This window comes from Belonocnema kinseyi, chromosome 3, assembly GCF_010883055.1.
Source record: "Belonocnema kinseyi isolate 2016_QV_RU_SX_M_011 chromosome 3, B_treatae_v1, whole genome shotgun sequence".
Taxonomy (NCBI): domain Eukaryota; kingdom Metazoa; phylum Arthropoda; class Insecta; order Hymenoptera; family Cynipidae; genus Belonocnema; species Belonocnema kinseyi.
In genome coordinates, this window is record NC_046659.1 from 117,191,128 (window position 1) to 117,205,161 (window position 14,034).

At 21.7% G+C, this 14,034-nt stretch overlaps 1 protein-coding gene across 4 annotated transcripts in view; it reads right to left on the reverse strand.

Annotated features, from left to right (window-relative positions):
* Positions 1–10,109, reverse strand: part of LOC117169592 — a 22,615-nt gene extending 12,506 nt beyond the window's left edge. The window contains exons 1-3 of one of the 4 annotated variants that reach the window (XM_033356040.1): positions 9,929–10,109; positions 4,122–4,284; positions 1,862–2,180 (exon numbers count right to left, since the gene is read on the reverse strand). In XM_033356040.1, coding sequence (XP_033211931.1) covers positions 1,862–2,180; positions 4,122–4,271 — 469 coding nt within the window. In that variant the 5' untranslated portion in view covers positions 4,272–4,284; positions 9,929–10,109. Of the gene's footprint in view, positions 1–1,861; positions 2,181–4,121; positions 4,322–9,928 lie in introns of those variants that run through there. The other 3 variants (XM_033356042.1, XM_033356041.1, XM_033356043.1) reach the window with 3 other exon arrangements.
* Between the last annotated feature and the right edge of the window lie 3,925 nt (positions 10,110–14,034).

A 14,034-nucleotide genomic window follows, 5' to 3' on the forward strand; every position in this document is an offset into this window, starting at 1 on the left:
ACTAAAATGATATATATTTAACCAGAATACTTGAATTTTTAACTGAAAAGAAGAATTTTTAAACAAGGAATAAACTTTTAAAGAAAAAAATATTTTTTCAAAAAAACCGATTTTTTAACCAAATAGTGAATATTCTACGAAATAGTTGAATTTTCAATGAAAAAACGAAACAAATTGTCGATCCAATTGTTGAATTTTCAACTAGAAAAGATACATTTTCAACTAAATATGTGATAGTTAAATTTTGAGTTGGAGAAATTAATTTTCAACCAAACTGAATTTTTAATAATAAAGATTAATTTTATAAAAATAAAGACAAATCTTTCACACAGTACATAAATTTTCAAACAAATAGTTTAATTTTTAAATACAAAATAATAATTTTCAGCCAAATAGTTTAATTTTTATTCAGAAAAATTATCGACCCAATTGTTGAAGTTTCAGCTAGAAAAGATACATTTTCAAAAATGGTAATTTTAATTCCAATCTAAAAGGTGATTTTTCAACTAAAATAATAAATATTTAACTGTAATACTTGAATTTTTAACCGGAAAAACAATTTTGAAAGAAGCTTTTTAAGAAAATACTTGAATTTTCTATGAAATAATTGTATTTTTAGTTAAAAAAGAAAAATTATCGACCCAAATGTTGAATTTTCAACTAGAAAAGATCCATTTTCAACCAAAAACGAAATAGTTGTATTTTCCGTTGGAAATCTAATTCTTAATTTTTTTAAACGTATTTTCGACAAAGCAGTTACATTTTCCACTAGAATAGTTAAATTTTTAGTTGAGATAAGAATTATTTCCAACAAAGTAGTTACATTTTCAAAAAGGGAAGAATTTTTTATTAAAATTACGAATCTTCAACCAAAAAAATTAATTTTTTTCAAAAATTTTAACTTTCCACCAAGTAATTTTATTTCCAACCTAAAAGATGATTTTTCAAAATAAAATAATAAATATTTAACTGGAATATTGTAATTTTTGATTGAAAAAAATAATTTTTAATCAAGATTTAATTTCAAACATAAAGATACTTTCTACCAGAAAATCGATTTTTAACAAAATACTTTAATTTTCTACGAAATAGTTAAATTTTCAGTTAAAAAAGAAAAATTATCGACCCAATTGTTGAATTTTCAACTAAAATTCTAAATTAACTTGCATAGGTAAATCTTATACCTAACAAAAAGATGAATTTTTAATTAATTTTATAAAAATAAAGACGAATTTTTCACACAGCACATAAATTTTAAAACAAATATTTTAATTTTTAAACACAAAATACCAATTTTCATCCAAATAGTCGAATTTTCATCCGAAAATGATACATTTTTAAACAAAAATAAAATAGTTGTATTTTCCGTTCCAAATCTAATTCTTAATTTAATAAAACGGATTTTCTGCAAAGTAGTTAAATTTAAAAAAAAAAGAAATTTCAATTAAAATGACAATTCTTCAAATGAAAAAATTAATTTCTAACAAAAGAGTTTAACTTTTATCCGCAAGTAGTTGAATTTTTAACTAAAAAATATACATTTGCAATGAATAATGTAACAAAATGTTCTATTCTAATTTTTAAAAAAATCTAAAAAAACCAAGTACTTTCTATTTTTTTATTTTGGAAGAGAGAACTTTTAAATTGTGACGAATTCTGACTCGATAAAGGTATTTTTTAAACATCTTTTTTCTAAATAGGAATTATAATTCTTTCAAAAAAAAATGCTCCGCTGCTTTAAATAAAGAAAAAATCACTTTTTTATATCTCAGCTTTTTAAAATTAAAATCTGAGGCCTGTAAAATAAAATCGGTTTGTTTCTAGATTATTTCTTCTTGAAAAAAGAAAAAAAAATACCAACTTCGAATTAGTTTTGCTCCTACTGCTTTATACTCGACAATTTCTTCATCTTTCTTCTTAATAAGTTCCAGTAAAAGGGAATATCTTCTGAATAATTCCCCTGATGAAAAGCAGAGCGATTTTGTGACCACTGTGAAAAAATCTTCTTCGCTTCCTCTGCTTAAATCTATCCTAAATTTGAAGATTCCTCCTTGAATATTTTTGTTCAATGTTATCGAATTTAATGTCGCTTCGACAGCATGATTCGGAATGTCTGTAAGAATTTCTTCCATTATTTCGTTTAAATTCAAAGCCTGTATTTTTAAAAGTGGATTTAATCTCTGAAATTGGAAAAAGAATTTATTAAATGATATTCTATTATTCTAATGAGTGTTCTAATAAAATAAGGGTGGCCGTTTTAATCGAAGAAATAAATTCCCGGTTCACAACCATTTTCCGAGGTCATTAAAATAAAAAATTTCAACTCTAAGTCTCAAAATTTTTCCATTTGATGTAATAAAAAATAAATTACAAATCAAAGCACACAAAGTGAATCTCTTGAATGTTAAATTATATAAAATTTTTAATTTTTAAATTAAAAAATCTTTTGTTCAAACACTTTTCAATTGAACAATTTTAAATAAAATGTAGATAAACAGCAAAATTGAGAATTTTTTACTTTTATAAATTATAGAGTTCAAATATTCAAATTCAGTTTCAAAAATATAAATCCATGTTATCATTTTCACTGTTATAAATTAAACAATCAATCAATGACCTTTACAATTTATAAAATTATATTATTTTAAGCAATTTCAATCTGGAAACATTCAAAATTGAAAAATTAAATTTTTTATCTGAATACTTCTTAAGTTAGCAATTAAATTATTTTCATTTGAAATAGTTTAAACATTCTTGAAAAGCTTCAAAATTTTTTTCAAAATCTCGAAGTTGTTTCAAATTTTTTCAAATTTAAAATTATTTTAAAAATGTTTTCAGATCTTCTAAATATCTATTAAAAATGAATCGAATTTTTCCTACAATTAAAAAAAAATCCTGCTTATTATTTGTAGACAAGAATATTTTTAAAGATTCTGAAAGATTTTCATAATTGTCAAAAAAGAATCTAAAAGATTCTAAAGAAATTTGGTCTCAGGATTTTCTAAAAATGGTAGGAAAAATTCAATCAATTTTAAAAGATATTTATCACATTTTTCCTACAGTTTTTAGAAAATACTGTAAATTTAAACAAATTTCCTTAAAATATTCCAGATTCTTTTTTGACCATTTTCGATATATTTTTAAATCTTTTTAAATATTCTCTGAAAATAATAATTAAAAATGAAAAATCATTTTCAATTTTCTTAGGAATCCTAAGACAATTTTTTTATTCCTTTGCAGTCATTCACACTTCGTTTAAATTATTTAAAATCATTTCATATTTTGTCGGCAAATAACAAGTGTTCAATTTTTATTTATAAATCAAAATTCAACAATTTCAATCACAAATGAAACATTTTTTAAATAGAACAATTAAAATTGTAACGTTCAAATTTACATATTTGGATTGAATTTACTGGTCTTAAATAAACAGTAAAATATAGCTAAATATTAAATAAAAAATTTCAATTTACGAATATATTATTATGAAGCTATTTTGAAGTTCCAAATAGTTTATAAAGTTTCAATCGGGCGTTTATATTTGTTTAATGACTAAGTCTTTCGAATTAAAACAGTATAAGTTTTTTGGAAATTCTTCCATTTTGAATAGATTTATAATCCTTCTGTCAAATAAATTATTCTTCACTTTTTAATACTTAAAATACGGATTTAAAAAATAATTTATTTATATTTACTGTTGATAAAATAAACATGATTTTTATCCAAAATTTTAAACTGTAAGCGCTTTTAATTTAAACTTCTTTAGGACTTCAAGAATGCATTTAAAAAAATTTTTTATTAAAAATGTACACTTAAAAATAAAAATCTCAAATGGAAAATTTTTAATGTAAAAGAGTTAACCAATTATTTAAAAAAAGTTGTAATCGAACTCGGGCAGATATTCGCTTTAAAAATTTGTTAAAATTCCCGATCAAAAAATAAATTAGCCGGCACTTCCCGGTCACAAAAAATTCCCGGTCATCAAAGATTTTCCCGGTAAATCGAAAAATAATTTATGATGAACAGCAGTTAAGGAAATAAAGAAAATTTTCACGTAAGTAGGGAAATAAATTGTTTCAAATAAAATTAATCTAAATAACATATTAATTGTTAAAAAATACCTTGCATCTTTCAATAATTGTTTCACTTTGGAGGTCTTCAAACCAAAGCTGAACAAGATTTGTTAAGCATACTTTCCAAAGATTATTCGTCTTTTGTGCCAGTATTGTGCACTCTTGGTTATTGACATTTATTTTTTTCCATGTAGACATCCTCAAATGGTCTCTAAAAATGTCACGCTCAAAAGGATACTTTTTTCGCGCTCAAAGAGTTAAAAATTCAGGATAAATTCACAAGACTTCAAAAAAATCAAAGTAAATTTCAAAATAATTAAAATCAATTTGGAAAAAATGTTTAAGATAAAAAAATTACATTGATTTTCGTAAAATTGTAATAAATTTAGATGAATTTAAGTAAAAGAGAATAATTCGATGCAATTTATAAAAATTCATATGAATTGAAGTCCATTTAAAAATATGAAAAAAAAACTTAATTGAATTAAGAAAATCTGAAATAAGCTTATAAAAATTCAAGGTAATTTAAAAGAATTGTATGAAATGGCTAAGAATTTAAGGTAAAGTTAAGACTTCGAAATCAATTAAATAGAAAAATGAATTTGAAAAATTTACGATAATTTCAAAGAATGTAAAATAATTGGAAATACTTTTTAACATTCATTGAGTTCAGTGAAATTTGAGTAAATTTAGAGGAATTTAAGGGAAATAAAAGAATTCCATGAAATTCATAAAAAATCAAGCTAAATTTAAAAATCAATCAAGTGAATTGGAAACAAAAAATATGAAAAAGTTCATTAAATGTAGTAAGTTTGAAATGAGATTAGAAAAACTAAATAGAATTCAAAAGAATGTGATGAAATGCCAAAAAAATTGAAGTGAGTTTTAAAGACATTAATATGAATTAAACAAAACTTTTTTTAAATCCATTGTATTGAGTGGAATTGAGTATTTTAAAAGAATTGAAAATAATTTAGGATAAATAATACGAATTCAGGGCGGATTCCAAATTAAGTGCAAAAAATATTTGTAAATCTGTTCAAATTTTTGAAGCCCTACTCATTTCTAACCAGAAAAGTGACTAATGACTACAAAAAAATTCCAAAAAATTTGAAAAATCCCTTTAAAGTGTTAAAACCCTTGAAAATCCCTTGAAATTGTAATTCAGGATACATTAAAAATAAAACACTCTTAATGTTGAAATACCCTAAAATATTTCAAAGTTTTTAAAATCCCTTCAAACTATTGGAATGTATAAAAAAATGTCTGGCAATCTTTTAAAATGTCCTAAAATATATAAAATCCTTCAAAATCTTTTAAAACGCCTTGCAATTTTTTAAAGCTCTTGAAAGTGCCTTGGAATTTAAAAAAAACTTAAAATATTTCAAATCCTTTAATAATTTTAGCAATTGAATTACAAAAATTCAAAAGAATTCCAAGAATAATTCCTTCAAATAATTATATTAATAATTCCTTAGAATATTTTTAAAATCGCCAAATTTTTCAAATTAAAAACTCTTTAAAATGCCTTTGAAAAATGTACTTTTATTTTCTTCAGAATTAATCTTTTTAATTGGAAATTATTCTTCTTGTTTGCAAATTAATTTATTTTGGTTAGATATTTAATTCGTTTGCTGCCAATATTTTGCTGTTGTTAAAAATTAATTTTTTAGTTAAAAACACGACTTTCTGGTGATTTGAAAATTCATAGTTTTGGTTAAAAATGCATTATTTTTTAATAAAAATTTAAGTATCTCGTTCAAAACGCTTTTTTCCTGGTTCAAAAATTGTTTTTGACTTAAAAGTGAACTATTTCATTTTTTTACATTTTTTTTAGGTGCAAATTTATTTCGTTTGATTAAAATTCAACTATTTTATTGCAAATTTGTGTGTGTTTTTTGAAATTCAATTGCTTTTAATTAAATATTTAAATATTTTTTTGTTGAAATATCAGCTATTCAATTTTTTCTTAAAAATTCATTATTTTTAAGTCGAAGTTATACTATTTTATTGAAAAGTAATTTTTTGGGGTAAAAATTCATCTCTATGACTAAAAATTCAACTATTGGATTGAATAATTCGCTTTTTTTAGTGTAGAAAATTAATGTTTTAAACGGAAAATTGAACTATTCCATTTTTGATTAAAATTTTGTTTTTAGTTGCAAATTCACTAACTTTGTTGCAAATTTAACTGTATTGTTGTAAAATTAATTTTTGTTGAAAATTAATTTTGTAGTAAAAAACGCAACTTTTTAATAGAAAATTAATCTTCCTGTTTGAAAATTCAACTCTTGGAAAATCAATTATTTTTTGATGAAAATTAAAGTATCACGTACAAACCTCTCTTTTCTTGGTTGAAAATTATTTGTTTAAACTTAAAAATTAAACTATTTCATTTTTGGTTACCAAATTTTCTTTAGTTGCAAATTCATTTCCTTCGATAAAAAAAATTAACTGTTTTAATGCCATTTTTTGTTCGAAAATTATTTTGTGAATTTGAGAACTAGTATTTCATTTAAAATTCGTCTTTTTTGTTTAAATTTAATTGTTTTTAATTCAATATTAAAATATTCTTTGGTTGGGAAATCAACTATTTAATTTTTCGTTAAAAATGTTGTAGTTTTTTTAAAAATCAAAATTAATTAAAATTTAAAATAAAGATTTTTTAGTCAAAGTTATACTATTTTGTTGAAAAGTAATTTTTTGGTTGAAAACTCATCACTATGGCTAAAAATTGAACTATTCGATTGAATAATTCGCTTTTTGGTTGAAAACTAATTTTTTAAACAGAAAATTTTACTATTCCATTTTTGATTAAAATTTTTTTCTTTTTTAGTCGAAAATTCACTTCTTTTTTGCAAATTAAACTATATTGTTAAATAAGTAATTTTTGTAGTTGAAGGTTCATCTCTTTGATTAAAAAGTTAACTAGTTTGTTGCAGATTAGTTTTATTTTTGGTTGAAAATTAATTTTTTAAACTGAAAATTCAACTATTTCATTTCTGGTTCAAAATTTGTTGTTGTTGAAAATTGATTTGTTTAACTGGAAATTCAATTATTCCGTTTTTTGTAGAAAATTAATCTTTTCTAATTAAAAAATCAACAATATGGTTAAAAATGTTTACGTTTTGTTGAAACTAATTTTTTCGGTAAAAATGCAATCTTTTTGGTAGAAAATTCACCTTTTTTGTTTAAAAATACAATTGTTTGGTCGAAAAATAATCCGTTTAAATTAAGGATTTAACAATTTTGATAAAAATTTGTCTTTATTGGTTGAATTTAACTGTTTTCTTATTTAAAATTCAAATATTTTTTGGTCGAAATATCAATTATAACATGTCTTCTTGAGAATTTTCTTTTTTGCTTGAAGAATCAATTCCTTGGCTTAACGTAGAACAACTTTATAAAAAATGCATTTTTTGGTTGAAGATTCATCAGTTTAGTTGCAAATTCAAATATTTTGTTGTTTGTTAAAAAATCATATTTTTTGTTGGCAACCAAAATACTTTGGTAAAAAATTCAATACTAAGTTTGATAAAAATTGAACTATTTATTTGAAAGTTTAACTATTTGGTAGAAAATTAACACTTTTGTTGAAAAATCATACTTTTGGGATGAAAATTCAACTTAAATGCAAATAATTTGTCTTTTTGACTTAATAATTTAACAACTTTGTTGAAAGTTCATTTATTTTTTTGAAAATTCGTTTTTGGGGCTGAAAATTAATTTTCTAAATTGAAAATTTGACGATTCCAATTTTGGTTAAAACCCATCTTTTTTTGGATTTAATTTGGATTGAAAAATGCATCTTTAATGGTGAAAAATTCATCTTTCAGGTTAGACTTTAACCATTTCTTTAAAAATTGGGTTGAAAATGCAACTCTTTTTGGTCGAATTTGAATATTTATCGTTTGAAAATTGGACCATTTGGTGGAAAATGCATATATATTGTTGGTTAAAAATTCAATTATTTGATTAAAAATTCAGCTATTTTGTTAAAACATTAATTAGTTTTTGGTCGAAAATTCGTCCTCTTAGATTGAAAATTCATCTTTTATGGCAGAAAAATCACCCCTCGTGGTTAAAAAATTTTTTTTCTTGGTTAAATTTAAACTTTTTTTGTTAAGTATTCAAATGTCTTCAAAAAAATTCACCTTTTTGGTTTGAAAGTTGATTTATTTGGTTGTAAATGCAATACATTTCACCTGTTTTGAGAGAATTTTAGGCTACATTACTTAATACAAAATAATAACATTTTCAACAAAATAGTTGATTTTTTAACCGGCTATATTCCAATTCATACACACAAAAAATTATTTAATTATTTATTATTGTATTATTATATTATTAATTATTCAAATAAAAAAGAAAGTGACATGGATTTTCAAACAAGAAATATAAGTTTTCTACCAAAAAGGTGACATAAAAAATAGTTACATTTTAAACCTACGAATTTTCAACAAGAATGTGATATAAAATTAAGAACAATTAATTTTTAATCAAATAGTTGAATTTTCAACTTAAAAATATGACTTTTTAACGTATAATGTAAACATACATTTTCAGTTTAAAAAAATTGAATTTTTAAACCGACAGTATGAATTTTCAACAAAAAAGTTAATTTTCTACCAAGTAGCTAATTTTTTAAATAAATAGTTTACTTTTTAACCTACTAGTTGAATTTTTAACCAAATAATTTAAATTTTAACTAAAAAATATGAGTTTTCAACCATAAATGGAATAGCTAAATAATCAGTTTAAAAATACTGATATTTTTAATTGCAAATAATTCATGGTTTAATCTTCCACACTAAAGATACATTTTCAACCTAAATTATAAATCTTCACATCAACAAGAAATGATTTTTAACAAAGTAGTTCGACTTTCTACCACGCAATTCTTCGACTAAAAAGGAACATTTTTTAACCAAATAACTTAATTTTCAACTAAAAAAGATCAAATTTGAATTGTTAAATTTGAAGTTTGAAAAAGTTTATTTTCAACTAAAATAGCAACGAATTTTCAATGAAATATTTACATTTTCAATCAAATTGATGAATCTTCAATTAAAAAGATGACTTTCTAAGAAAATGGTTAATTTTCAACAAAATAATTAATTTTTTAAACAAATAATAGAATTTTTAAATTTGTAACGTAGTTTTGGACTATGCCTAAGAATTAAAAGTCCTTTTCAGGTTTTTAAGAGATACTAAAAACTTGTTTTTAATTCGGCTGAACCATTAGAAAAAAAGAAAGAAAGTACTTTCAAAATATTTTCATGTTCTACCGATGTAAGAAAATCTTGGTTACAAAAAACTGTCCAGTTTCGAGAAAATAAATGAAACTGTTGACATTTCGAGGTTAGGTTTCATGCCCGAATAGACTTTAAACATTAATTGTGAAGTCAATTCGCAGATAATAAAAAATTTCAATTGTGGTTATTAAATGGCCGAATTCAACTAAAAAGAAATTTTTTAAAAAGTCATCCAGTTAGGAAAAAATCGAAAATAAAGTTATGACTCCGAAATTGCGTAAAACTGATCCAACTTATCATTCATTTTTTTTTGTAACTTTATGTGATTTATATGATAAATAATTAATTAATTTATGGTATATGACACCGTATTGAGTGTATTATATGAAATGTCAAATTTGATCGATCACAGTTATAGGTTAGGTTACCAAAATGGAACTTTATACTACTTTTATACAATGAAATAGAATCCTTGTCAAGTTTCTAAAGTTTGCGGAATATAAATTTAATTAAAATTATATACAATATAGATAAAAATAGTAATTTGACTATAAAAATGTAATGAATTAAATATTTTGTAAAGTGGCGGTGATAACTTACAGGTTGACAAAAGTTAAAATCTTTTTATGAATAAATTTAAATGGTTACTATTTTATAGTTAGAAAATACAGTTTAATCCCATTATAAAATTAAATAAAGGGACCATAAACACAACAGAAAGATGCACAACGTAAATATAAACGTAAATAACCCGGATAAACAGAAGTGAAACTGCCGAATACTGACTGACAGGCAGGCAATGAATACTGGTATCATTCAGTCTTGCCAACCTTACAATTAAAACAGTTTCATCCCCCAATTTTATGAGAATTAAATGAAAAAATCTCTTTTTTATGCATTTATTTTTTGAATAATTGTTTATCGAAAGTCGATGATAAATATCTTGATATATTTTTTAGGACGTTGGTGACACTGAAAAAAAATTATTCTCAAACCTTAAATTTATTTTAGTAACCAGATAAGACATTTTTTTTAATTTTGCAGAATTAAAAATTTATTTAGGAAAATTGAATTATAACCAAAAATATTTAGAAGTTTTAAAAAGATTTGATAATAATTATTAATTTAATGATATTACTTTAAAATCTAAAATTATCAAAAAAGAATTTGTGATAGAAGATTTCAAGGTATTTAAAAAATTTCACAGAATTTTAAATACATTTCAGGAAGAATTTGAATTATTTTAAAAAATATTTAGAATTTTTGAAAACATTACAAAAAATTTAACTTAATTTTGTTGGTATTTTAAACAGAACGTAATTTTTTCAAGATTCAAAAATAAAACTTTGAAGATTTTTAAGGGTTTTAATCGGCTTTCAGATAATAATAAAAAAATGTCTCAAGATTCCTGGGAATATTTTTTATGATTTTTGATTTTGAAAAATGAAACTTAAGAGAAAACTGAAAAACATTTTAAATTATTTCGTAAAATTCCTTATAAAATAACTTATAAGTTTTTAGATATGTTCAAAAATAATTTTAATCTTGAAAAGATTTAGAAAACTTTTGAAAAAAATTAAAGAAATTTAATTGAACTTTTTTTTCCTTTCAAACTGAACGTAATTTTTGCAAGATTCCTAAATAAAACTTGGAAGCTTTTTAAGGATTGTAAACGACTTTCGGAGAATAAAAAAAATATCTCAAGATTCCTGGGAAAATTTTAAATGATTTTTCAGTTTGAAAAACGAAACTTCAGAGAAAATTGAAGAAAACTTTACATGATTACATAAAATTTAAAATAAGAAACTAAATATTTTAAAGCAAAAATTTTGAATTTTGCAAAAATGAACAATTTTAGAAAAAATTCCAATAAGATTATGACATAATATAAGTTTTAAAAAGATTTTAAAAAATGTTCAGATCTTGGAAAGATTTCTAAAAATTAGTTGGAAAATGTTGATTTCTGAAGATTAAAATTTTTTAGGAAAACTGAATCATTTGAAAAAAATATTTATAAGTTTTATAGTTTTCAAATTTATTCAAAAATAATTTTAATCTTGAGAAGATTTAAAAAAATTTAAACGAGATTAAAGAAATTTAATTGAGTTTTTTTTCCTTTTAAACTGAACGTAATTTTTGCAAGATTTCTAAATAAAACTTTAAAGCTTTTTAAGGGTTTTATTTTAAACGACTTTTGGATAATAAAAAAAAAATTTCTCAAGATTCCTGATAAAATTTAGAATGATTTTTCAGTTTGAAAAATAAAATTAAGAGAAAATTGAAGAAAATTTTAAATTATTTCATAAAATTTCAAATGAGATTCTTAAATATTTTAAAGCAAAAATATGCAATTTTGAAATAGTCAAAAATTTTAGAAAAAAATCTAATAAGATTATGACATAATATAAGTTTTAAAAAAATCCAAAATATATTCAGATCTTGGAAAGATTAAAAAAAAATTAGTTAGAAAACTTAGATTTCTGAAGATTAAAATTTTGTAGGCAAACTGAATTATTTGAAAATAAATAAAACTTTGAAGCTTTTTAAGGATTTTAAACGAAAATGAAATGAAATGAAACTTGAAAGAAAATTGAAGAACATTTTAAATGATTTCTCAAAATTTCAAATAAGAATCTAAAAGACTTTAAAGCGAAATTTTTCAATTTTGCAAGGATTCAAAATTTAAAATGAAATTCCAGTAAGATAGTGACAAATTATAATTTCTAAAAAGACTTAAAAATTATTGAGATCTTGGAAAGATTTCAAAAAGTTATTTTAAAAATGTAGATTTCTAAAGATTAAAAAATTTTATGAGAACAAATTATTTGGAAAAAATATTTATAAGTTTTATAGTTTTTAAATATATTGAAAAATAATTTTAATCTTGAGAAAATTTTAAAAACTTTCAAACAAAATTTTAAAAACTTTAATTAAAGTTTTTTTTTTATTTTAAACAGCAAGTATTTTTTTTAAGATTTCTGAATATAATTTTGAAACTTTTTAAGGATTTTAAATGATTTCAGAATATTCGAAATATTTTTCTTAAGATTTCTGGGAAAAATTAAAATGATTTTTATTTTGAAAAATTAATTTAAAGAAAAAAAAAATATTACAGAGGATTTCCTAGAAACGTTCGAAAGGATTACAAATAACTTTAATTAACAATTTTTTCTAAAATTACGCATAATGTAAATTTCCGAAGATTTCTAAATATAAACTTTTGAAGCTTTTAAAGGATTTTCAATGATTTCAGGATATTAAAAATATATTTTTTTTAAGATTCCCCGGGAAATTTAAAATCATTTTTTATTTTGAAAAATGAGTTTTAAGAGAAAATTGAAGAACATTTTAAATGATTTCCCAAAATTTCCAGAAAGAACGTAGATGGTTTTAAAGGAAAATTTTTCATTTTTGCAATGATACGAAGTTTTAGAAAAACTTATAGTAAAATTGTGAATAATTATAAGTTTTAGAGATTCCAAAATAATTCTAATCTTGAGAAGATTTAAAAAAATTTGTAAAAAGAATTTAAAAAATAATAATTTAAACAATTTTTAAATTTTAACAGAACGTACATTTTTTCAAAATTTCAAATAAAATAAAATAAAATATTTTTCTTAAGATTCCTGGGGAAATTTAAAATAATTTTTTATTCCGAAAAATTAATTTTAAAAGGAAATTTAAGAACATCACAAATGTTTTACAATACAATTTTGTTAAGAACTTATTTTTTTATTGAAAAATGTAAGTATTTTATTGAAAATTTATGTATTCAGTTAAAAGTAAACTATTTTGTAGAGTATCCGTCTTCTTCGGTGAACATTTAAACTTTTTTTGATTAAAAATGCAATTTGTTGAAAATTATTCATTTGGGTTGAGGATTCAACTATTTTGTTGAAAATTCGTCTTTGTTGGTTAAATCTAACTATTTTTTAATCAAAAATAAAATATTTTGGGTTCAAATATCAATCATGTACCTATAAGATTTTTTTAAAGAATTTATCTTTTTTTATTTAAAAAAATTATACTATTTAACTGAAAAAATAAACTATTTCGTAGAAAATTAGTCTCCTTTAGTAAAAATTTAATTTTTTTCTGGATAAAAATGGAAGTTGTTGAAAATTAATCTTTTTGGTTGAGGATTCCACTATTTTGTTCAAAATTTTTCTTTTTGAAGATGAATTCAACTGTTTTTTTTTATTTAGAATTTAAATATTTTTTGGTTCAAATACCAATTATGTATCACACCTTGTTGAAAATGAATTTTTTAGGTTGAGAATTAAACTAATGTGTCAAAATTCTATTTTTTGAGAACGAATTCAACTGTTTTTATTTTTAATTGATTTGTCCGTTTGTTAAATAACAATTATGTATTACATTTTTTGTTAAGAATTTATATTTTTGGATAGAAAGTTCATCTATTTTGTTGAAAATTAAACTATTAGTTCAAAATAAACAATTTTGTAGATCATTCGTCTCCTTTTGTAAGAATTTAGTTTTTTTTTCTAGTTAAAAATGGAACTCGTTGAAAAAATATCTTTTTGTTTGAGGATTCAACTATTTTGTTGAAAATGTACTCTTTCTTTTTTTAATTTTGATTTGACATTTGAATCTTCAAAAATATTCTTGAATTTTCTCAAGAATCTTAAAAGAAGTTGTATTCATATAAGGATGTAAAGATAGATAAAAAATAAACTCGAAAAATA